Raw genomic sequence first — 25,214 nt, forward strand, 5'->3', positions numbered from 1 at the left:
CTTCAATTTAGATGCTTTTTTTTAAATGCTACAGCTTGTCAAACAACAAAACATGGAAATCTTGTCATCGTTTGCAGAAAGTTTAATAATTACCCTAATGATTTGTTTCTATGCAAAGCCATGTTCCCAGTTATTAACTTAATAGCCACAGGCTTTTTCTACAGCAGCAGGAAGCTTTCTAAGTGTTAGCTTTCAAAAACTCAGCAATCTACTCTCTTGAATAAAAAAAAAAAAGCACAGAGAGCGAAAGGAAAGAGCTCTTTAATATAAACGGATATTAAATTTGACTATCGGCAAAGGGATTATGAGTGAGTAATCTCTCCCACCACTCTGACCTCAGCTCATCCTTATTAGATATCAGATGCATGTAAATAAATTTGATTATCATTAAAAAGTCAGCTTAAGGGTTTCAGGGAAAAAGGAAATATTTAATAGATATTTTATATACAATTTAATATTTGCTTTTCATAATTGCTGATCTACTAAAATTAGATCAACAATTTTAGCACTTGGTTGCACAAAATATCCACTTAGCATTTGGTAGGGGCTCTTTAGCTTGAATTAATGCATAAATACTTCACAGTAATAAAGACTGGTTATCCCTGTATATAATAAATCTATATCGCATATAAACTTCCCTTTTTGATAATCTGATTTACTAAGTTGCACATTGATGTCCCGTGGTGTGTGTTTTCAGGGTGCAGCAGCGTACCCAGAGAACGAGGACCAGCAGCAGAGGCTGAGGGAGGCTGCTGAGGGCCTGCGGGTGGCCACCAACGCTGCGGCTCAGAACGCCATCAAGAAGAAACTCATCAACAGGCTGGAGGTTAGCAAGGCGACATCAACCTCGAAAACGGAAGCATATCTGTCTTACCAAAATATTTTAGTTGTATACATATATTTTTTTATAATTACAAATATGTTTTTTGAAATTGCATTTTTCTGATCTAGTACTTTCTGCAGATTTACTTTTTGCATGTTGAATTTTCTGCTAAATACCATTACTTTAGTGGAATGTTCAGCTTCACAGTTTCTGTCCTTATAGTCACTTTTATGCATGCATGCATTATACTTCCCGTTTTAGAAATGAAGCAACATAGGAATGCGTTGAAATAGAAAAATAAGAAGGAATGTTTCTATAGTTCTTTATCCTCTGGGGAAAAAGCATAAATATTCATATTTTCTCTTGAAAAACAAATGTCATGTTTTCTAAGACTTTCACACTGAATATTTAGTGACAGAGCTGGGAAATGGCAGAGTTAACACAGGTGTCTACTTTTTGATTGCATTTTGAACGCGAATATTTTGTTTTATCTCCTCAGAACGCCGCCAAGCAAGCCGCGGCTGCAGCCACGCAGACCATCGCTGCCGCTCAGAACGCTGCCGCCTCCAACAAGAACACAGCAGCTCACCAGCAGCTGGTGCAGAGCTGCAAGGTGAGGATTAGAGCAGACAGACGAGTGCCTTTATGACATCTGTTTTTTTTATTTTTTTTATTTAATAAGTCACCTTCAAGCCTTTTATTAGCTCTTTGATCTGCCCGCTTGAGTTTTTATAAAGTTATATAACAGGATTTTAACTGCAGTATTGATTGTGTTTGTGTGGCCACAGGCTGTCGCAGACCACATCCCCCAGCTCGTTCAGGGAGTCCGAGGCAGCCAGGCCAAACCAGAGGACCTGAGTGCCCAGTTGGCTCTTATCATAGCCAGCCAGAATTTCCTACAGGTACAGCATGCTACGGCCTCAGCGCTCCTAACTTTACTTCCCTAAGGACATCTGGAAACTTCATATTCCCAAACTCTTCCCCAAATAACTTCAGTCCCACATTAGGAACCAGGCTGAAATTATTAATAGTGCTTCTGTCATGGGAGGTCCCGTTAAAGTAGGCCTGTAACCTCTTTTTTGTTTAAAGAAACATTAATAGTGTTGTCGTCTTAATGCTTCAGGCCTGCATGAGGTGAAACTTCTGAAAACGAAATGAGCACAATGCGAGATTATTTCATTCAAGCACAAATCTTTTCAGTGAGTATTTATTTAGTTGGAATCGGGGAAAATAATGCATCTGCTTTTCATTCTGCAGCCTGGTAGTAAGATGGTGACCTCGGCCAAGTCATCTGTTCCCACGGTGACCGATCAGGCCGCGGCCATGCAACTGGGTCAGTGTGCCAAAAACCTGGCCACCTGCCTGGCTGAGCTCAGGACATCTGCACAGAAGGTAGAGCAAAGAGAAACACCACAGTTTAATCCTGCAAGCAAAAACACAACAGAAACCTTCAATTAAATGAAACATTTGCATTTACAAATGACACATTTTAAAATGTCGGAGTATCTCGACGTACAGTAGCACATGATTGCCGGAGCTGTATTGGAAGGCTGAATATTCTCTTCCAGGCTCATGAAGCTTGCGGCCCCATGGAGATCGACTCGGCGCTCACCGCCATCCAGACCCTGAGGAGCGAACTGCAAGACGCGAAGCTGGCTGCAGGGAACACCCAGCTCAAACCTCTGCCTGGAGAGTCGGTACGAGACCCAAGAAGAGATGTTCAAGGAGGATTTTCCTCCAAACACAGCCCCCCTAAACCCCCTCGCTTCGCTCACTTTTTTTTTGTTTTAGTTGGAGAAATGTGCTCAGGATCTGGGCAGCACCTCAAAGGCAGTGGGATCCTCCATGGCTCAGCTGCTTACATGTGCAGCTCAAGGAAATGAACATTACACTGGTTGGTTCTGCAAAATGGACGCTTTTTTTGTAGCCAGAAAATAATGCTTCAAACTTACCTGCTATCTCATTTAGAAGACGCACATCCTGTGGTGACGCATGCTGCTGTTGGGTGAATCTGTTTCCAGGAATCGCTGCCAGAGAGACGGCCCAGGCCTTGAAGACCCTCGCCCAGGCGGCACGAGGCGTCGCCGCTTCCACCACGGACCCCCAGGCGGCTGCCGCCATGCTTGACTCGGCCCGAGACGTCATGGAGGGCTCAGCGCTTCTGATCCACGAGGCCAAGCAGGCGCTGATGTCCGACGGAGACGCCGAGAGTCAGCAGAGGCTGGCGCAGGTGAGAGGGTTCGGGTTTTACTCCGGGAATTTATTTTATTTTATTTTTAAAAATTGCATTTTCAAAGAAAATGATGCCATTCAATATTTAAAAAAAATTAATATTTTGAGTTTGTAAGAATCTTCAGGCTCTTAATCTGGTTTTATTTTGCTGCCGATTGTTTTGTCTTTTTAATTTTCTGTGTTGCCTGACTCATGAACATCACCAGCAGATTTTTAGCTAAGCCAGGTCACCTCCTCTTACCTCTGTAAACCCTGTGTTGTGATCCTGCTGTGCGTTCCAGGTGGCCAAAGCCGTCTCTCACTCCCTGAATAACTGCGTCAACTGTCTGCCTGGCCAGAAGGACGTGGACATGGCTCTGAAGAGCATCGGCGAGGCCAGCAAGAAACTTCTGATTGAAACCGTGAGTCAACATCCCACTTATTGTTTATGTATTGTTCCCCGCTGCAATAAATAAATGATGATATAGGAACAGCTTCCAGGCTGCTAAACTTTCACTCTCTTTCTGGTGTTTGATCTAAAAAACTATAATAAATCTCTCCCTTGTGTGCCCTGCTCAGATCCCTCCGGCCTCCAAGTCGTTTCAGGAAGCCCAGAATGATCTGACTCAGACGGCAGCAGACCTGAACCAGTCGGCAGGCGATGTGGTCCACGCCTCCAGAAGCTCCAGCAACCAGCTGGCTTCAGCCTCTGGAAAGTTCAGCCAGGACTTTGATGAGTTTCTGGATGCTGGCATAGAAATGGCTGGGCACACACAGGTTGGATTTACTGAAAATCAGCAGCTCCCCCAATTATGTCGAAGTAGAAGCTTGGAAATGTAATTTCTCAGTCTGATTATTGCCGTTGTTGATGGTGCCGTTTCAGAAAAAGGATGACCAGGTGCAAGTGATTGGTAACCTGAAAAACATCTCCATGGCTTCCAGTAAATTGTTGCTGGCTGCTAAAAGTCTGTCTGTGGACCCTGCAGCTGCAAACGCTAAAAACCTGCTCGCTGCTGCAGCAAGGTAGGACAACTAGACACAACGAGTCCTATCCAAAAACTAACTTTTTTGCATTCTGTAAATTCCCTACTCCAGGGAAAATTAAGCCCGTTTTCCAACACCCTTTTACAATAATTGACTTTGTTGAACCACTTTTTGTTGCATTCATATTCTCTTCCAGCTTTTCACATCTAGACATTTATAAATTTTTCTCATCGTTCTTATCAAAAAAGCCTAACCTCATTTATTGACACTTTTCTGCCAAGCACCGTCACATGTAAGTGAAAACATTTCAATTTGGACTCATCAAACCAAAGTGCATTCTTCCACATATTTGTGTCCCCTATGCAGCTTTTACAAACTACAGAACGTATCAGCTTGCTTTTTAAAAATTAAATAACTTTGCTCTTATTTTAAGATGGCCAGATTTATAGAGTGTACCACTAAAAACCTAGTAACAGAATCTCCCATCTGAGCTTTCAATATCTGCAGGTCATCCAGATTCACTATGTGCCTATTTATAAGACTCAGCCACACAGAGGAGGTACATTTACTGACTAGGTTACTTGTGAATGCAATTGAATACACAGCATTATTTAGAGGCATCAGATTAATAATGCGCACCACTCCTAACAGAATTTTTGAAATGATCTAAGACTTAAAATCCTCCACAAAACATTAAATTTTGAAGGTGTAAATGTTATGTTTGTGAGGAGTAAATACTTTTTTTTAAGTTCCATTCTGTTCAAAACTGAAAGATGGAGCAGATGCCGTGAGTCTAGAGACCCTCAAACTTGATCCAAGGACCTAAATGCCTCTGGACTGGAAGTAAATGAGAAGCTAGAGAAACTAAACTAGCCATAATATATTATCCTTGTTCCAAAAAAAGGGGAAAGAAAGACATTGAAAGCAAAATGTATACTTTACAGTTCCATGAAATGAAATTTCTACTTCCCATATGTGCTCATGAAACATGCAACACTAATAATTGTACTCCTTTGATGATTGTTTTTGTGTTCATTTTGTTTTTCAGGGCTGTGACTGACAGCATTAACCAGCTGATCACGCTGTGCACCCAGCAGGCGCCTGGTCAGAAGGAGTGCGACAACGCCCTCAGAGAGTTGGAGGTAAACCCATTAGTTTCTGATTATTCGCTTGTCTTTCTCTTTTATGTAGGAAGAGGAGTCACTCATTCTTTCCTGCTAATTTGTTCACCAGGCTGTCAGAGGAATGCTGGACAACCCCAGCGAACCGGTCAGCGACCTCTCGTACTTTGACTGCATTGAGAGTGTGATGGAAAACTCCAAGGTAGGCCTTTATGCCCAGCAGCCTGAAGATCAGAGCACCGCTCTGCCCTACTGCAGCCTAATCATTGGTCCCCCTCCTGCTGCTGCTTCGTTCAGGTACTGGGAGAGTCCATGGCTGGCATTTCTCAGAACTGTAAGACCGGGGATGTGCCTGCGTTTGGAGACTGCGTTGGCTCCGCCTCCAAAGCCCTTTGTGGCCTCACTGAAGCTGCGGCACAGGTACAGAGTGGAGAAGCTGCTGTGTGTGTGTATCCAGGTGATTGTGACTAACGGTTGTGTGTGTTTTTTCTCAGGCCTCCTACCTGGTGGGTGTATCGGACCCCAACAGTCAGGCCGGACACCAGGGGTTGGTGGATCCCATCCAGTTTGCCAGGGCCAACCAGGCTATCCAGATGGCCTGTCAGAACCTAGTGGACCCACAGAGCAGCCCCTCCCAGGTGCACAGATATACATGCGAACCTTTGAACTATCAGTGATTACATAACAACTGCTTCATAGTACTTTTAAAAAAAGATTTGTTACAAAAATCAGAATTTTTTTCTGTCTACATTTTTCATCCATCTTGACCTGAAACATGCTGGTGGTTTTATAACATATTTTTTTAATATATATTTTTAGCTTTGGTGATTATACTTTTGCTGTGTTTATGAAAATGATGAGAAAAGTGACCCAACTTGTCCTTTTCGTGTGCAAACCTTTCACTGATTTGTATTCCAATGGCCGTCCTCCTTATATGAAAGTCTAATATTGATATTTCTCATTATCAGCTGAATTTTTCTATTATCTCCCTGAGTACAGCTGGCCTATAGCTCAAAAGAGTTGCTTATTAATATGAGTACTTCTCTTTTCCTCACACTTCCATACAAGACTCTAGTTGCAATTTTATTGTTGAGTGGGGTTTCAATGATTCACTTTAACATTTATAGTTTTTTTTTGGTAAAAGGCAGGATGTTTTTGCAGCTGCTTTGTTTTAAACGAATAACTGTGTTTATAATACAACAGGTGCTGTCTGCAGCCACAATCGTTGCAAAGCACACCTCTGCATTGTGCAACGCCTGCCGTCTGGCCTCCTCCAAGACCACCAACCCAGTTGCTAAAAGGCACTTTGTACAGTCTGCCAAGGAGGTGGCTAATACCACTGCCAACCTGGTCAAAACCATCAAGGTAGGTCATAACCGGCATTCCCCAGTGCATAGTAACAATTATTTGGTTGAAATGACTTCGAATCAAATTTTTTTTACTTTGATTTATTTTCCTAAATAAGACGTTTCTGCCCTATAATTTTGCGACCAGTCTTAATGTTCTCTCCGTTTCTTGAGATCCGACCCACCGATCGAGCTTTTGACTGGTTCTATTCCGTTTTCAAAGGCTCTAGACGGCGATTTCTCAGAGGAGAACAGGAACAGGTGTCGGGTCGCCACCGCTCCGCTCATCGAAGCCGTGGAGAACCTGACGACGTTCGCCTCCAACCCCGAGTTTGCCAGCGTCCCGGCTAAAATCAGCAACGAGGTGTGTCCACGAGAACATCTGAAGCCACTGTTTACACCTTTGTCGTGAAACAGAGGAGTGTGGAACGCGTTCAGGCCTTTCTAATTTACTTAAAAAGCATGTTTTTCCCCTTAAAGGGCTCAGCAGCTCAGGAACCCATCCTCCACTCGGCACGCTCCATGCTCGACAGCTCCACCCACCTGCTCAAAACGGCACGTTCATTGGTTATCAACCCCAAGGACCCGCCCACTTGGTCCGTTCTGGCTGGTCACTCTCGCACCGTCTCCGACTCCATCAAGGCTCTCATCACAGCCATCCGGTTAGTGAGGGAGGGAGGGATTGTTCAGGTCTTATGCATCATGTTTACAATGATTTCTATGCAGAGATGTAGATGTTAAAATTGCAAAACTAGATCTAATACACACAAGGTGACCTGTTTATTTCTGTTCATTTTGATCAGGACGGGTCACAGCTAATCGAAAGTTCTTATAAAAGTAGAACATCACATAAGTGTGATAAAAACACACTGTTAGTTGCGGCCTGCATCATAATGGACTTCTGCTTACTTGACATTTGAGACTAACGCACAGTCATCAGTGCTGCCTCCAAACATATGAATGGAAAGTTAAGTGGAAGGCAAAAGTGTGGCAGAGGCATGGACTCCATGCTGCTCAGTGTCCATTGTGGAGTTTCCAGAGTCTGTAATGATCTGTGTCATCTGCTGGTAATGAAAGGCAGTCAGCCATGTTTCATTAAGTCTAAATCTTTGCAGCTGTCTGTCAGGAAGCATTAATGCAGTTCATGGTTCCCTCTGCTGATGAGCTTTATAGAATGATTTAAAGAAATGCTGATTTTAATTTTCAGACAGACCTAGTGCCTGATGACACTTCAGAGCTGCCAAAACCGCCTGTAATGACCTACATATTGATCATATAATAAATTATATTGAATTATATGGTTCCTTTACCTTTGAGTAGTCATATTTTCTTTATATATCAATGTGTGTATAATGAAACCTTATGACCTTCAGGTTGAACTGAATGAATTAAAACATTTTTTGATTATATCCCTATTTATTAAAATTCACCTCTAAAGATGTTGAACTTGCTCAGCCAAGATTAGGGATTAAAATTGTCTCTATACAGTCACGCGTGATGACATCTTTGCAGGTTTGATTTTCTCTTTCACACCTTTTTGCTCCTGACCTTGTTCAGAACAGCAATGATCCCCCAGGGGGACTCGGCCCCCAACAACAGGCGCTCTGAATTTTGAGGCGTTCTTCTCTTTTTCAGAACATCTGCAAATTAGCATTCACACACAGCCAGCCAGCTTAGCGTCTCTTTCACTTCTGCTGCTCTTATCGCAGGCTTCCTCATGGACTGCAAATTCACCACTGGGACTTCGGCCCATGCCTTTAATGGGATTCTATGATCTTCTGCGGTGCTGGCGAATACAAATGGCAAAGGACCTCTCTGTCCTGCAGAGGTCGATCTCATAACGTTGTTCGTCTCATTAAACACAAAGATGAGGTTTTCTGGTAGATTTCCTCACTGTCCCACCACGGGGCCAAATTGATGCTTACCAGACTTAATCTGCCCAAGAGGCCAGAGCCACAGACGACTAAATTACCTTCCCATCTTGATTTTCTTGCACAAAGAAAATGTTTTAAAAATACAACAGCTTTTCTCATCTACCGTCCTGTCTTCATCTATTCATTCATTGCTTTCGTTTCTTAACCCATTTTTTTAATTTTTTTTGTCTGTTTCAGAGACAAGGCCCCTGGCCAGCGGGAGTGCGACACGTCAATTGATAACATTAACAGATGCATCCGAGACATTGAGCAGGCCTCTCTGGCCGCCATCAGCCAGAACCTCCCCAGCAGGAACGACATCTCACTAGAGGTGAGCGGCTGAGACGAGACGATTTTATCACAATGTTCTGATCCCATTAGATCCTTCTGTTGAATGTTTGAGCCAAGAGAATGCAAAAATCTTCACGTTTCCCCTTTGCATCTTTGTTTTATGTTGCTTCCTGACGGCCTGTTTACACAAACCAATACAGTTTAATCAAATCGCATAAAGCCACTTAACTTCTTTTAATTCCTCGTTCAGGCGCTACAGGAGCAGCTGACCTCTGCTGTGCAGGAAATTGGTTACTTAATTGACCCCGTTTCAACAGCTGCCAGAGGCGAAGCTTCCCAACTAGGACACAAGGTATGTGGGCCAGGGACGGGAATCACAAGTGCACTGGAATGATGGAGCAACAAAGTGCTGTGATTTTTTAAAAATTTTTTATATATATAAATATGTTCTCTTAAAATGTGACAAAATTATGGAAATTACCAAAACTTCAGATGCCTTTCAATACGAGTTGCACAGGTCAGACTTATCTTAGACAGGCTTAGAGTGGGGCAAGGCCTTAAAAAGCTATTTTTAACATCTAGTTTTTGATTTTAAACTTATATTTATCTTTATCTTCAGTTTGGAACATGTCAGCTTGATTTTAACATTTTACCGAGAGCGTTTTTAGTTTTGACTTACTGATTGAATGCATACACACATCTAAAACTAAAACGGAGCTGTTTTAAAAGTTTTAGAGTTTCTGACTTAAATTTCATAGTCAGGTTAAACTGGATCTGTGATCCTTTAAACACAGTAGACTTCTAAACTAAAACAGAGTCTTCAGTTTTAGCTCAGAAACTGAAGACACATACACATCTTAAACGTAAAACGTGTACGAGCTCTGTAAAAGGTTTCCTGCACGCTTGAGGAAAAGAAAGTTAGGAAGTCATGTTTAGCTTCAAGTATAATTGAGTCTTCTGCTCACAGAACTTGTATATTTCTGTGTGTTTTTCCCCGTCAGGTTACCCAGCTGGCGGGCTACTTTGAGCCTCTCATCAAGGCTTCTGTGGGCGTCGCCTCCAAGCTCAGTGACCACCAGCAGCAGATGACGTTCCTGGACCAAACAAAGACGCTGGCTGAGTCTGCCCTGCAGATGCTCTATGCTGCAAAGGAGGGTGGAGGAAATCCAAAGGCAAGGACTTTTTTTTTTTTTTAATCCTCTATGTTTTGTTTTAACTAATTCTGCCCAGCTGCTGAGATGATCTAAGAAGTCTCCAGCAGGATATTTAACCGTCTCCGCTGGTACTTGTGTGATAACTTGGTAGGCGGCCCACACCCACGATGCCATTGCGGAGGCAGCTCAGCTCATGAAGGAGGCAGTGGACGACATGATGGTGACGCTGAACGAGGCGGCCAGTGAGGTGGGCATGGTGGGAGGAATGGTGGAGTCCATCGCTGAGGCCATGGCCAAGGTAAGTTCATCAAATTTTAACTCCACAGTGGATGAATGGAAACCCTCTCACTCTTGTATTTAAACTCAAACAAACCCATTAACCCATTTAGTTTCTGGGGTCTTTTTTTGTTTGTTTTTACAAGAAATGTTTGCTGCTATTGCTTCCTGACTGTATAGTGCCTTGGAAAGTATTACTACTCTTTGACCTTATGTATAATAAGTCATGCTACACCCCAAAACTTTCATTTTGATTTGACATAATCAAAATGAAAGGAAAATTAGAAGCCATGTTTTACTTTTCTTCACATAAACGTCTCTTTCCAGTTTTGAATGACTGACTGAACAGTTCTCCATGAGACAACCTCACTGATTTAAAAGTTTTTTTTTCTCTGATGTGATTTGCAGGTCTTTGTGATTCTGGTTCTGTAACGACCCACTGAGGCCTTTACAGAACATTTCTAGGTTGACTTTTTCTGTCCCATAAATTCCCCTTGTCATGTGGCAAAATGTCCGAAGGCTCAAGGTGTATTGATGCTTTTGCAGTAATCTAGAATTAATTATTGTATAATAATATACGTTTCAGAATTTATTCTATTAAAAAGCTTGTTTTTTTGTTTTTTTAGCTTGTCACTTCATGTTCGCAGCATAATGACGGCAACCTTTGTTTTGTTTAAGCGCACTTAAATAATTCAGTGGGGGGGAAATTAACTGTTGATGTATCCATCCTTACACAAAGCCAGGCTTTTTTTTCCAACAGCCAAACTGTTGGCAAAAATATAAAGTGCAAAGAAAGTCTGGAACCTTTTTACCCTGATAACAGGTGAGGAATAACATTATCACTTAGGCAACAATGCCTCAGATGTGTAACCTCACCAGAGAGAATGACGTGTTTGAATTCATTTAACGTTATGGATTATTTATAAAGTGATTAGTTGTAGCTCTGCATTTTCAGCATTCGGGAGTCTATTTGCTTGCGTGACCTTCAGCGCAGTTGATTAAACTTGGATAATCAATCTGTATAATGGCTTGTTGTCCTCTGTGATTCAAGCAGAGCTCATTTGAAGCTTTTTCTCGTGAACTCAGTCACTTATTCCAGGCTTCAGATTCCAAGCTGCGACTTCTCTCAGCAGGAGTGGCAAAGATCGCGCACTTATAATATTATGAATTCCTATCGATCCGGGCGTGTTTTTCCCACATGTTATCTTTTTTTTGTCTCTTCCTTTCCTGTGACAGGCACTTGTGTTGAATACTGTCTAATTTAGTAAAAGGGCTGGAAACAATACGCCTGCATTGCTTTTTTTTTTTTTAAAGCTATAATTACAAACTTGGGTGGATAATTTATAATGAGTGTAAAGAATTTGTTTTATTTGCTTTTAAAGATGATATGGAAGTGAAATCATGCCTGAAGCTAAAGATTTAAATGATTGTTTCTTTTTCTGATGTTTTTTTGAGTGCGGTAGTGAACAAATAAAAGTGAGCCGCAGTGCCATTTCTAACTAGTTTGTGTCCAAATTTAGCTTGATGAAGGAACGCCTGCCGAACCTGAAGGCTCCTTTGTGGATTACCAGACTAACATGGTGAAACATTCAAAGGCTATTGCAGTGACTGCCCAGGAGATGGTAAGCCTTCACGACAAGTACAACTCCAACATGACAAAGTTGAGAAGATAAACAAACTTATTATCATATGTCCAGCTGTGACATGTAGTTATTTGGCCAATGCTTTATGAAAGGTCACCAGTTTTAAAACGCTGATCACTAGACTGAAATGAGCCTGTGTGTCTTATCTCTACTCTGAAGTTCATTGTGTGTGTTTATCCATTAGATGACCAAATCAGTGACCAGTCCGGATGAGCTGGGGGCTCTGGCCTCTCAAGTGACCGTGGACTACAGCCAGCTGGCCGTCCAGGGGCGGCTGGCTGCTCACACTGCTGAGCCAGAAGAGGTGAGGAGGAAACTGAGATGCTCATAAAAGCAACTCCACTTTCACAAGCCACGGAGATATTTAGTCATCGCGGGAACAAAGAAGCCAGTTAATTAACGAGGATCTTTCCGTGCAATTAAAATCTCGTCTTTGTAAATCAGCGCTGAAGTTTTCCAATCGGCTTCTCCGTCGTTGCAGATCGGCTTCCAGATCAAGAGCCGAGTGCAGGAGCTCGGTCACGGCTGCATCTTCCTGGTCCAGAAGGCCGGATCTTTGCAGATCAGCCCGTCCGACAGCTTCACCAAGCGGGAGCTCATCGACTGCGCCCGTGCTGTCACAGAGAAGGTATCGGATTTATTTAATCTAGCTGCGTGGCATTTCTAAAAGAAAAAAAAAAAAAAAAACTTTCATTGAAAAATTTCATTAAAAAAATTAATCATTGAAAGCTATTAGGTTCCATTAATAAAGAATCGGCAAACAAAACTCACTCAACTATTTGCTCTTTAAAACAAAAATAAAATAAAAATTACCTGCAGGTAATTGTCCATCCTCACCTGTATGTTTATGGATTTTAATCTCTCTATGTCCCCAGGTGTCCTTGGTGCTGTCGGCCCTCCAGGCTGGTAATAAGGGCACCCAAGCCTGCATCACCGCTGCCAGCGCCGTGTCGGGCATAATCGCAGATCTGGACACCACCATCATGTTTGCATCTGCAGGCACACTCAATGCAGAGAACGACGAGTCCTTCGCAGACCACAGGTCGGAGCATGAAATACTCGAATGGAAACATAATGACAGCTTCTTGGTTCAGGCAATTTTTCAGCCCAGACTGACAGAATGAAGTGTAACCTGCTAAATGCAAAGGAAGACTTTGCATTTAGCAAAGATGGCAGAGGTGTCACACTGCATTAAATTCATATGTTGGAATGTAATTCACTCTGAATGCACAATCTTACTGTTTTTAGAATGAATTGATTGATTTATTTGTGTATTACTGGGCCCTTCTTCATTTTTAAAAGGCACATTGTCTCCTGTCAAGGGAGTTCTGAATGCAGCGCAGTGCAGAGACAGACATATCTGCTGATTCAAGCTGAGACCTGTGACATTACATGACACAGTGACACAGATCCTTTCAGGCAGTGCTCAGGCAGTTTTTGCCTCGTGCTAGAATGAAAAAGCATAAGTGGGAGTGCTGCACCAATTTGGCTTCAGAGTGTAAAGAAGTCTTAAAAAATTGAGAATTTCCTGCAGATTTGTGGCTGTCCTCCCAAACAGTTGTGGAAAAAGTTCTGCTTGGAAATCAAAACATCTGCACATCATTCCCATGACTGTTTCTGCAAGTGTTAGGCTTTGAGTTCAAGCTTTTATTGACTCAAAATTATATCTGAAAATTTTCGGCCAAAGCTCAACTGAATGACTACTTGTCATATTTTGTGGGATAAGTAGTTTGTTTGTTTTTTGTTTTTTTTTTTACTTTCACTCTCCCTTCTGGCATCAGGGAAAACATTCTGAAGACTGCCAAAGCCCTGGTAGAGGACACTAAGATGCTTGTGTCCGGAGCCGCTTCCGGTCAGGACAGATTGGCCCAGGCCGCCCAGTCTTCTGCCAAAACCATCACCCAGCTCACCGACGTCGTCAAACTGGGAGCGGCCAGCATCGGCTCTGATGACCCCGAGACACAGGTGACCACGAGTTTGTGAAACGATGTCACGTCACTTCTTTGTGCTTCCTGGACGTCACGGTAACAAGTCAGCGTCCCTGTCTGCCTTTTTCACCAGGTGGTTCTGATCAATGCAGTCAAAGACGTGGCCAAGGCGCTAGCGGAGCTCATTAGTGCCACCAAGTGTGCGGCGGGGAAGGCAGCAGATGATCCGTCTATGTACCAGCTGAAGAGTGCCGCTAAGGTGGGGGGGGATCATTCTGGAAAACAGTGTTTGACGGATCAATTTCTCCATACATTGGTGTAATACGATATGAACGGTGAACCTTATGAGCAACAAAAAAATAAACCCTTCTAAAATGCTTTTTTTTATAACTTATCATGGGAGACCATGATAAGTAGGAGAAACTTGCTTCCTCCTTCTTCCTACTTTACCTAGTAGGAGGCAGGAGGAAATCTGAAATGCATACGAAACCCTGTTCATCAGAAATGATGAGCAGTTGAATTGTCTTTTCTGACACACATGCAGTGTTAAAGCTGCAGCTTATAATTCACTGATTACACTGTTCGACTCCTCATTATCACTCTGAGCCGTGAAGATGTCAGTTCAGTCAGCAACAGCTCAGGGTGTCAAAGTCTTACAGATGGTGAAAAAACATCCAGATTTAGGTTTAAGGTTGGAAAACAGGAACTGCTTTAAAGATTCTTTGTTTATGTTCCTTCTGTCGTTCCTTCTGTGACTCTACCAGAATTTAATGAAAATGTTTTCACTCCCAACCAACCAAAACATTACTTGTATGTGACTTTTGTATCTTTATACCACATACAAAACACTGATTTTTACTGATATGACAAAAAGCTTGAACATATATTGACATGAGGTTAACCATTAAGTTACAGTATGGTTTCATTTTATGACGAGTAATCTGAATTGTGACCATCTCTATATTACAGCGCCCCCTGGAGTCAGAATGTGTGATGGTTACTGAATTTGGTGGCTTTTAATCATTATTCAGAACACACAATATGCAGAGGATAAATGAACTTATGATTGTAACTTTCCATTTTACTTTTACTTTTATGTACTTTTATCACCTTTATAACTTTCTAACCACACTGTGAATAAATGGGCCTTTTTTTACTGGTTTAACAATGATTCGCCTCATGAGGGTGAAGCATCTTCACTGGGTGTAAAAGCAGTAATGCCGTGTTCCAGGTGATGGTGACCAATGTGACGTCCCTGCTGAAGACCGTCAAGGCTGTGGAGGACGAGGCGACTCGGGGCACCAGGGCACTTGAAGCTACGATCGAGTGCATCAAACAGGAAATGGCGGTAAGAAAGGCCTGGAAAAAAAACTCATTAGCTGGAAAAACTCATCAGTTTTTCTTTTTTCTCCCCACCAAGACTCGGTGATTCAGTCTTTTAGTTATGTAACTTTACTGTCTGGTTTTCTCCATCCTATCAGCTGTTTCAGTCTAGGGATGCTCCCAATAAGACCACCACCCCAGAGGAGTTCATACGCATGACTAAGGGCATCACCATAGCTACCGCTAAAGCTGTGGCTGCAGGAAACTCTGCACGCCAAGAGGACATCATCCATACAGCCAACCTGAGCCGCAAAGCTATCTCCGACATGCTGACGACCTGCAAGGTGCAGAGTCGCTTCCATATATGCTGGCTGCCCTGTGCTGGAGAGATTAAATTGTAAAAGTTAAAATGTTTATTGATTTGATTTTTCCTTTCCAGCAAGCGGCTTACCATCCCGAGGTCAACGAAGAGGTCAAGAAAAGAGCCCTGATGTTCGGAGCAGAGTGCACAACCGGATACATTGATCTGCTGGAACAAGTACTGCTGGTAGGTCCAAAACCACATCAGGAAGGGTTTGCATGGCAATAACTATTCCCCTTTTTGTTAGCTAGCTCCCACTCTCCCTGTACAAGTGTGTTTAAGTGGTCAGCGTGTGTGTTCAGGTGATGCAGAGGCCCTCAGCAGAGCAGAAGCAGCACCTGGCAGCTTGCTCCAAACGAGTGGCGGGCGCCGTCACGGAGCTCATCCAGACTGCCGAGGCCATGAAAGGTAACAGCCGCCACCCAGACCGGCACCTAAAGACGGAGCTGTGTAGAAGTATTCCAGCCTCCTGTACTTTTCTGCATTTTGTCACATTACAACCACAGATTTTAATGTGTGTTATCGGAGTTTTATGTGATATTCCAACACAAAGTAGATCATATGTGTGAAACTAAAGAAAAAGAATTAAAGATTCTCAACATTATTATTATTTTTTTTACAAGAAAAGAATCTCAGGTGTTTGCATTTGTATTCAGCCAACCAATGTGAATACTGTATCGAAACATTTTACTTTAGAAAACGCCTCAACCTCACTCAGATTAGATGGAAAGTATCTGAATTCTGAATTGTTGTCTCAAATCCCCAAATGGATTTTGGTCTAGGCTTTTATTTTTGTCATTCACACATGAATACGCTTCGATTCAAGTACTTGTGTTGCAGTTCTGGTGGTATTTAGATGGTGTTTAAGGTTGTAGTCAGTCTATTGCAGCCTCTGACATGTCTTCTTCAAGACATTATGTCATTATATGCATTTAGCTCCATCCATCTTTCCATTAACTCTGATGAGCTTCACTCTGCTGAAGAAATGCAAACCATGGGTGAGATGTTGTGTTCAGGATCATGTGCAGTGTTAGATTTCTGTCACACTGTGTCTTTTTATTTTGACTCTTTTTACCCATTAGGTGACTTTTGATAATGGCTTGCGCTGGATTTTATTTAGGAGTATTAGAGTCAAGGGGTCCAAATACAAATGTGCACCACATCTTACTGAAGACCTTTTTTCAGTTTTGTTCCGTTCTGCCAGGTTGCCATACATTGTGTTGGTGCATCACCTGAAATCAAATATCACTTGAAGTTTTTGGTTACAAAATGCAAAAGAGCTCCAGGGATTTGTATACTTTTGCATGACCCTGTATAAAACAGACATTTTTAAACATTTTAATAATGTTCCTGTCCCCTCTTATTTTGCCACAGATGGAGGTAAGTTAGCATTGATTTGTGTACTGTGACTTCTTCAGCACTACCAAGGGTTTCTTTAATCAGCCACCTTCAGGCTTCTCGAGCATCTTTGTCTTAATTTATCGCACCTTATTCCCATTTAATCTACATTACTTCATTTTCAGTCTGTTTGTGCGCTGTGCATGGAGATGTGCGGAGATTTGCTTTTTTTTTCCTGTGCTCACGGCTCTTCTGTTGTTTTCTGTTGTGATCGTCGTGTTGAGGCATGCTCTGATGCAGCACGGGTTTCTAAGGCAGTGTTTGATTTCTGCCTTCGAGTTTAAAACCTAACGGTGTGTGTGTGTGTGTGTGTGTATTCCGCGCTTCAGGTTCGGAGTGGGTGGACCCCGAGGACCCTACAGTGATAGCAGAGACTGAGCTGCTCGGGGCCGCGGCGTCCATCGAGGCGGCAGCGAAGAAGCTGGAGCAGCTGAAACCCAGAGCGAAGCCAAAGGTGGGGGACCTGGTGATGGATAACTGAGGGATGAAAAGGGGGAAATAGTTTTAACATTTCTTAAATTGCACAAAAAAGTAGACATTAACTTGGTCGACTAATGTAATAAAAAAAATTTTAAAATATATTTTTGGGCCTATATTAGTAAATGTACAGCTGAACGAGATATGGATATGGAAGTATGTAATTCACAATTTTTTCTCCGCAAGGTAGATCTAATTTACATTTTTTGACTTGATGTCAATGGATACAATTTTCTTAATCTGTTGTTTACGTTTGTTACCAATGGTAAGGTGTCACTAAGATGAAAATAATAATTCACCGGCGATTCTAAATATTAGTCAAACTACTCTTTTATTATTTATTTGTCAATGAAAGTTAATAATTTTATAAAAACCCACTGTAACTGCACAGCTGCTTTAAATGCTTCAAAGGATTGTATGAGGTCTGTTGTTTAATGCAGTAAAGAAATGTATAAAGGTTAGAATATGCTCTGGTAAAAGCATTTAGGAACTATAAATAGGATGTTTCGTTGTCAAAACAGCTTATGTCGAAACAACTTTTTAAAATAAAACTATTATTGAGATGTAAATAATGCCTAAAATTTTGCGTCAGTTCTTTATCTGGTGTCTGTTTTAGCAATGAAGCCTAAACAGAAAGACGTTATATTTTTAATAACAATATATCATCATATTGTGATTCCAAAATTGACTAATTTTACTGCACGTTAAGTGTTTTTGAATACATAAATAAAAAAAAAAAAGTAGCTTAGTTTCTTTAGTTATTTAGGTGTCTTTCTAAAACAGAACACTTTTGTGAAGATTTCTGTCCAGCTTCATCTTCACTCTTTCTCATTTTTATGTGAAACGCACAAACCCAGCCTCTGAGGTGTTGTCTCTGTTTACATCCCACGCTCCCATAGCAACACAGTTCACACCCCCACCCCCCACTCCTCCTCCTGTTCCTTTTCCCTAATCCATTCCCCATCAACTCATATGTCCTGGTTTTAGCTTAGTCCGTCTGAGTCTGCTGCCATCTAAACCCCCATCCTCTCCTCCCTTGCCCACCCCCCACCACCGGAGGCCTTCTCTGCAGGGCTCTGTCTGATATGTTTGATATATTAGGTTGTTATTCAGTCCCAACTATATATCAAACATATTCCTACAGTGTCCCGCTCTGTCTACAGACTTGTGGTGTGAATGTGTGTGTCTGTGTGTGAGAACGTCTGAAACACTGAATGTTTGTTCCTCTTCAGTTGATCCAGATTAATTTTTAGTTTTTTTTAGGAGTTCTGAACTAGTGTTTCTGGTGTTTTACTGACCGCCCCTCCTTCCGCCCTCAGCAAGCAGACGAGACGCTGAACTTTGAGGAGCAGATCCTGGAGGCTGCCAAGTCCATTGCCGCAGCCACCAGCGCGTTGGTCAAATCCGCCTCGGCCGCTCAGAGGGAGCTGGTGGCCCAGGGCAAAGTGGGCTCCATCCCTGCCAATGCTGTGGATGATGGACAGTGGTCCCAGGGGCTCATCTCTGCTGTAAGTCCTTGCCGCTGAAGAGACGTGAAATCCAGCCGATAACAATCGGCGCAAACATTTTGTAAAATTTCCTTTTACTTATTATCTCACAGGCACGTATGGTGGCGGCAGCGACAAGCAACCTGTGTGAAGCCGCCAACGCCTCGGTGCAAGGCCACGCCAGTGAGGAGAAGCTCATCTCTTCAGCCAAACAGGTGGCGGCCTCCACCGCCCAGCTGCTGGTGGCCTGCAAGGTGAAGGCGGACCAGGACTCCGAGGCCATGAGAAGACTGCAGGTATGCAGTTAGCATCCTGAACCTTATTTACGAAAATCTTATTTTATTCTTATTAGTGCCATAAAAATAAAAGTGTGATTATGGTGTTATAAAGCTGTTTTGATAATCTCACTAACTTTTTTTCTTACAATTTACACCACTTTTCTCTTTTATTTTGGCCTGGTTAATCCATCTTTAACAAGAAAGAAAAATCTGAATAATTAGCTTTAATTTGTAATGTCTGGTTGTTAGAAAAACATCTTAGTTCAAAGATGTTTGAACTAAATGGAAGAATAGTCTCTTCCATTTTCAGCAGCTCGCACTCGCTGCTGAAAAGTGCATTTCTCAAATGGGATATTTTCTCTTTTTTTGACTTGCAATGCCATTAATGTATTAACATAAAACGATTTGCATGAACAATTTTCCATTGAACCTTTTTGCCACTGTTCTGTTTTTCTCCTTCTGCTCCGTAGATTGCAGGGAATGCAGTAAAAAAGGCATCGGACAATTTGGTCCGGGCGGCTCAGAAAGCAGCTTTTGACAAAGCGGATGAGGACAACGTGGTTGTCAAGACAAAGTTTGTGGGTGGAATAGCTCAGGTAATTATTTAAATGTATTTGTTTACACTATTTCAATAAAGTATGTGTTATTGTAATTATACAATTGTGGGGGTTTTTGTTCACCATCATTCAGACGTGACGATGTAAAAAAAAAATAAAAAATACCTTAAAGGATTTGTTTTGTTGATGTTCTCACCTTTGTAGGAATACCAATTTATTTGTGCATGTGTAACCTTTTGGACTGAATGTTTCTGCCACCTCTGCTAACTTGCGTATTAAAAAAAACCCAAAACAATTCCTGTACCGTCTGCGCAGATCATTGCAGCCCAGGAGGAGATGCTGCGGAAGGAGCGGGAGCTGGAGGACGCCAGGAAGAAGCTGGCTCAGATCAGGCAGCAGCAGTACAAGTTTCTGCCGAGCGAGCTACGAGAAGACGCCAACTGATGCCTGCTGTGTGATGAGCACGTCTGCGTTTGGTGTGGCAAACCTGGACAGGTGTTATGAACCCACAGTGACTTCTGTGACCGGTTCTTGAAAGACCGGTACAACTTCATCGCATGAAAAGATCTTAAATAGCTACGAGTGGGTTTAAAATACTACTGTGTGGAGTCAGCTACTTCCTGCAAACAACATAAAGATCGTGGTGACCTGACAGAACTTAGTCCTCTCTTATACTGTCTACAATAACTACTTAACCCAGAATGTGACATCCCTCGGACGAACAGCACAGCTCACATTTCACCCTCTAAGCTTTTTTTTTTTTTTCCCTCATTTCCGCTTGCAGCTCCATTGCACAAGCTTTCAAATGAAAAACTGATTGTACTGCTGCTTGTTTCGCTTAGCCATATAAACACAACATGAATCTGAATGCAAAAAAAAAAAAAAAATCTCCCCAAAGCATTTCAGCTTGGTACTCTGTGTGAATGTTGGCCTTTATGCTCCAGTTGCACCTTAACGTCTGTGTGAATCACGTGAAGCACTGCGGCACGTCTCCGCTTTAATTCAGTGGTCAGTAACCATAATGTGAAGTAAGATGATACAGTCGTATACATATTTTTCTTCTTCCATTCTTCTTCCTGAGATTTCTCATCTCTTTAGGCAAAAACCTATGAAGATGCAACACATTTTACTGATTTCTCAAAGACACTATGAATATGTTTCGTTATGTGTGACCACTGCGTTGCAATGTGAATGTTTTTTGGGGTTTTTTTTTCTTCTAAACAGGAAAACATGTTACCACAGAGATTATTTATTACGGTAGGGTAATTTTAGCTGGGAGGGGTCTATTTTCAGGGTCAGATATGGTCTGAGTTTATAGCAACCAACAGCAGAGGATTGTGTAGCTTCCAAGCAGGGTGTCTGATATTTTCCCAAACCATAAAACATGTTTGGTTTTTTGTTGTTGTTTTTTTTAAATTGCTCTCATTCTGGGCGATGAAAGTATGAACAATGCAATAACATAACAGGTGCTTTAGGGGGCAGCATTGGTTACGTTCATGCTGTGCAGAAAGTGAAACGTGTTTGTTTGTTTGTTTAAGTAAATAAATATTTCAATGATCGTTGTAACCTGGCAGTTGCACAAAGAAGATTGAGTATACATTTATGAAAAACGTATCTTAACACATTGATTTGTTTTGGAGAGTACAGTAGCCGTCTCTTCTAGAGTTACTTAATGACAGTTTCTAAAGCAATATCTTCACTGCCTGGCATTTCTTTCGGTCAAATTCAGCGACAAAAATTGTTGCGATCGGATTAATCTCTTAAACGTTTGACTGCTGAGAGGAAGTAAAAGTGAAGCAAGTGCAAAGATAATCACAAAGTTTTGTCTTGTTTTTTTGTTTGTTGCTGCGCCGCAACTTTGATCAACAAGCAGAACGAGCTTTTGTTTACAGCGTTTGATTGTGATGTCACCAAACCTTTCCCTCGTCTTATTCTTGAGGCCACCATTCAGTTAGATGTTACACTGCACTGTAAGTTTAGGTCCCAGGTGAGTAAATCACACCTCCACATAGCAACACTGTATCCTGCAGCATGTAAGCAATGCGTTTTTCTAAGTTGACTTTTGTTTCAGTTGATTTCTGGCATTGTGACCTGTGTGTGTGTGTGTGCGTGTGTGTGGACATTTTGAAAGAGAAGGGGAGCATCCACTGCTTATCAGTACAGTCTGTAGTGTTATTATTATTAGTGCCTTAGTCGTTTTACTCATACAGCGTCTGTTGCTGCAGCGATAGCTTCACGTAGAAGACACGTTTTTGCTCGGAAACGTCGGTTCCTGTCTGTGGTATTTTAACATGCTGTTCCTTTAAGTGCTGAAACAACTGCGCCTCCTTTATCTCCTCTCTGCCACATGTAAAGCCTTTTCTGGGGTGGGTTGACAAATGGACTGTCTGAAATGTGTTTGAAGTTTAAAATGTATTATATTACATATATGAATACATTTTTGTACTGAATTTTATGGGCATGTAACCACAGTGCTTCTGAACAAAAACACCCACCAGAGACAGACGTGTTTCAACCCAACTGCTTTGTGTGTAATGAAGTCCCCGACATTTTACGGATGAGTTTTTTTTTTTTTCTTGTGCTTTTAAGATACTTCAAAAGATAAATGTGATGGGAACATTTCAATATATCTGTCACCGTTTTATTGCCGTGTGGAGTAAGAGAAGTGTTCCCACTACCATAAAAGAAACTGAATTAAAAGGTTGCTACACTAAAAAAATGAATGATAAATTAGGATACTGAGAATATTTATCTGGCCTCAATAAAACTTATTTTTTTGTATTCACTGAAAATAAAGCATTTCAATGTAATTGATGAGTTGCGTGTATTTTTTGAGTCACTGGCATTTCTGTGGAAATGTTCTACATATGGAAGAGCCCTGGTCAATCATCTGAAGAGGATATGACACAACTAACCTACAAACACATGTCCACCGCTGTAATTATTTAATTTGTCTTGGGCTAAAGTACTTTACAGGCGAACTAAATGTGTTACTCATATGAAATCCTAATAATTGCACTTAAGTTTGTGGTTGTAATGTGATCAAAGTGGAAAAGTTCAAGAAATAAAATTTTTTGAAATGCACTTAGTGAAATTCATGCTTCCTTCCATAATAAAAATCAAGGTTTTGATTTATCAAACATATTTGATAACTTAAAACTGTTGGTTTATCAGTGTGGTTCACTGAAAAAACAGCAGTTTTATAAATGAAGTAGGTAAACAAGCTTGTAGTTCTGAAAACATTTGGGTTTTGAGCAGCATTTCTGACAATTTGCCTGGTATTTAGCAAATTCTCAAATCCTTTATTGTAAATAATTCCATGACATAAGATTCAGTCAGATTAAAACTTTAACTGTAGAAATCATTAAGACTTTTGAAGATTTGTTGTGCAATTTTATATTGGTAAAAGGTTTCACCTAAAAAGTTTATGTGACGGAGTTGGTTTCTTTTTTTAAAACCTGAAAATGTTTAAAATACTGTGCACACATTTTGTCCACATTTCAGGTTAAAAAAAATTTTAAGTTATGTGTATTTCATCTTTCTCACTAACTTATAACCCAGTTCTTCAAAGAGATTTGTATCCTGGAAAACTGTGACAGAAAGTAATGTATTTAAATATTTCCTTTAGCTGATCATTTCGCAATTTATTCTTTAAAATAAACTGTCTCAGACACTGTATGATTTGGCATTCCCTTCTGTTCTTGTTCATTTGAGTTGATCAGGAACAAAGCCTTAATAAAATAGATCCAGAATCTCTGAACTCTCCTGGCAAACACCACGACTGTGTACTGTACAAATGACATTTTATTTTATTTGCAATCAGAGTAAGAAATAGATTTACCGATTTAAATCACAAATCTGTTTTTATGGTTTAGATTCCAGGACCATAAAGACTCAGCTGGAATTTTCTCTTGTCATTCTTCTATCCAACGTTTGCTTGTGAAATACATTTAGTACTGCTAGTTTGAACAGTTTGTTTTTTACAGATACATTTGGAATAACTTTCTACATATTTTTTTTTATTTTTTTTTATTTTTATTTTTTAAATCTCTCTCTTTCTCACTGATTATTTCTGTTTTTATTTTAATTATGTAAAGCACTTTGAAATGTCTTGCTGCTGAAATGTGCTATACAAATAAAATTTGATTGATTTGATTGATTGATCAGCTGCACTGGCTTGACTCAGGCCGAGACAAGGTCTTCTGAGGAAAAGCAAGACAGGTCAGTTCTTCCAGGAAAACAAGGTTCCCTTTTTATTCACAAGACAAGATAGCATTTCTGAGTCAGCACAAATCTAAAGGGTATACTGAGTCCAGACTATGTGCTGAGACTCGTGCTAAATCTGTCCGGCACTAAAATCCAAGGAGGCGACGTCAATTTCAGTGGCACAGCTGCTTCCTGGGACAGAGTTCAAATCTGCTTCCATCCTCTGATATTTACATAAATCGGCTTTTTTGTTGCAATTCTGTAAATGCATGCTGAAATGACTTTCCATGCAGTTTTCTTGTGAATTTGATGAAGAAGAACTTGGCTAAATTAACGACGGCATTGAATTTAATGTTGACTGGCAGCAGATAGAAGACATCTCATCTAGTATTTTCCTGTTCTAAATCTAATTCTAATAAAAGTCAGAAGGCCGATACTGTTACTGATGATGACAGCAGATTACATGGCGACGCTGGTACTTTCGTGTCATTAAAACACCTGTTGTAACATGGAGGCATTATTTTCTTTTTTCCATTTTGTTACAGTTCTGAAATATTTCTAATTTTTCAGGGTGTCTCAGCTACCAACCTGATGGAAGATTGCTGACTTGTGGCATACAGAAAGTACTATCCACTTAGCTTATGCAAGCTAATAATTTAGCAAGATCTCACCTACATGTTGTAAAGAAAAGTGTTAAGGTGGAAATTTGGAAAATGAGACTGGACCTCAACTTTAATCCTCCATAAAATTTTTAATACTTCTTAAAAATTCAAAATGAAACATCCTCCAACATTATATATCAGATTAAATTATACACAGGTGGGTTTATATAGATTACTATGTAGGTGACGTCTGGATATCAGAATAAATGTGTTTGAATACAAATGTACGTATATCACACTTTTTAGATTTCAATTGCAAATTAGAAATTAGAAAACAACCCTATTGCATAAAATCCCAATAAAATATGTTGAAAGTTGTGTTTTTAATGTGATGAACTCTGAAAAGTTAAATAGAATTTTCTTTTGCAATTTATAGTTGAGATTCCAACTACTGCCTTGGCTCGGATGGTTCGATAGACAATCTAAAAATAATAATAAAAACTAGAACCTTAAAGAATGGAATAATATGTTCGAAAACACCACAAAAACAGAAAGCAATCTTGCATGATCTCAAACAATTAATGCATAACACTTGTGTCAAATTTCAAAAGCTTCAACATCTCACTTCTGATTCAAATGATTAATATGCAGTATTATTATAATTGGAAATTCAAAGAATGCTGCGGGTAGTTCAGGGTAATACATACACCGTGCATATTTGTTTTTGTCTCTAATATTTTTTTAATCATTTCAATTCACATTTTGTTCAATAAGCTGTCTTAGAAGAAGTCCAACTCCTAAACGTTTGCTAGATCCATGACCATCTATTTTGACT

The 25,214-nt window shown here is 40.8% G+C and overlaps 1 protein-coding gene across 3 annotated transcripts in view; it reads left to right on the forward strand.

Annotated features, from left to right (window-relative positions):
- The window catches only part of LOC103462596 (talin-2), an 80,767-nt gene extending 58,386 nt beyond the window's left edge, over positions 1-22,381 (forward strand). For 2 of the 3 annotated variants that reach the window (XM_081605333.1, XM_081605332.1), the window contains 36 exons: positions 698-826; positions 1,323-1,436; positions 1,612-1,725; positions 2,081-2,215; positions 2,392-2,520; positions 2,615-2,717; positions 2,845-3,053; positions 3,337-3,456; positions 3,614-3,811; positions 3,918-4,057; positions 5,067-5,160; positions 5,252-5,341; positions 5,437-5,559; positions 5,634-5,777; positions 6,343-6,504; positions 6,709-6,849; positions 6,966-7,147; positions 8,597-8,729; positions 8,940-9,041; positions 9,691-9,861; positions 9,995-10,141; positions 11,640-11,741; positions 11,947-12,066; positions 12,244-12,390; positions 12,638-12,804; positions 13,544-13,727; positions 13,824-13,949; positions 14,922-15,038; positions 15,172-15,357; positions 15,453-15,560; positions 15,677-15,782; positions 17,102-17,226; positions 18,569-18,757; positions 18,850-19,032; positions 19,485-19,610; positions 19,887-22,381. In XM_081605333.1, the coding sequence (XP_081461459.1) occupies positions 698-826; positions 1,323-1,436; positions 1,612-1,725; positions 2,081-2,215; positions 2,392-2,520; positions 2,615-2,717; positions 2,845-3,053; positions 3,337-3,456; positions 3,614-3,811; positions 3,918-4,057; positions 5,067-5,160; positions 5,252-5,341; positions 5,437-5,559; positions 5,634-5,777; positions 6,343-6,504; positions 6,709-6,849; positions 6,966-7,147; positions 8,597-8,729; positions 8,940-9,041; positions 9,691-9,861; positions 9,995-10,141; positions 11,640-11,741; positions 11,947-12,066; positions 12,244-12,390; positions 12,638-12,804; positions 13,544-13,727; positions 13,824-13,949; positions 14,922-15,038; positions 15,172-15,357; positions 15,453-15,560; positions 15,677-15,782; positions 17,102-17,226; positions 18,569-18,757; positions 18,850-19,032; positions 19,485-19,610; positions 19,887-20,015 (4,995 nt within the window). In that variant the 3' untranslated portion in view covers positions 20,016-22,381. Of the gene's footprint in view, positions 1-697; positions 827-1,322; positions 1,437-1,611; positions 1,726-2,080; positions 2,216-2,391; positions 2,521-2,614; positions 2,718-2,844; positions 3,054-3,336; positions 3,457-3,613; positions 3,812-3,917; positions 4,058-5,066; positions 5,161-5,251; positions 5,342-5,436; positions 5,560-5,633; positions 5,778-6,342; positions 6,505-6,708; positions 6,850-6,965; positions 7,148-8,596; positions 8,730-8,939; positions 9,042-9,690; positions 9,862-9,994; positions 10,142-11,639; positions 11,742-11,946; positions 12,067-12,243; positions 12,391-12,637; positions 12,805-13,543; positions 13,728-13,823; positions 13,950-14,921; positions 15,039-15,171; positions 15,358-15,452; positions 15,561-15,676; positions 15,783-16,748; positions 17,227-18,568; positions 18,758-18,849; positions 19,033-19,484; positions 19,611-19,886 lie in introns of those variants that run through there. The other variant, XM_081605334.1, reaches the window with a different exon arrangement.
- Positions 22,382-25,214: the final 2,833 nt, after the last annotated feature.

This window comes from Poecilia reticulata, chromosome 3, assembly GCF_904066995.2.
Source record: "Poecilia reticulata chromosome 3, P_reticulata-male-v2, whole genome shotgun sequence".
Taxonomy (NCBI): Eukaryota; Metazoa; Chordata; class Actinopteri; order Cyprinodontiformes; family Poeciliidae; genus Poecilia; species Poecilia reticulata.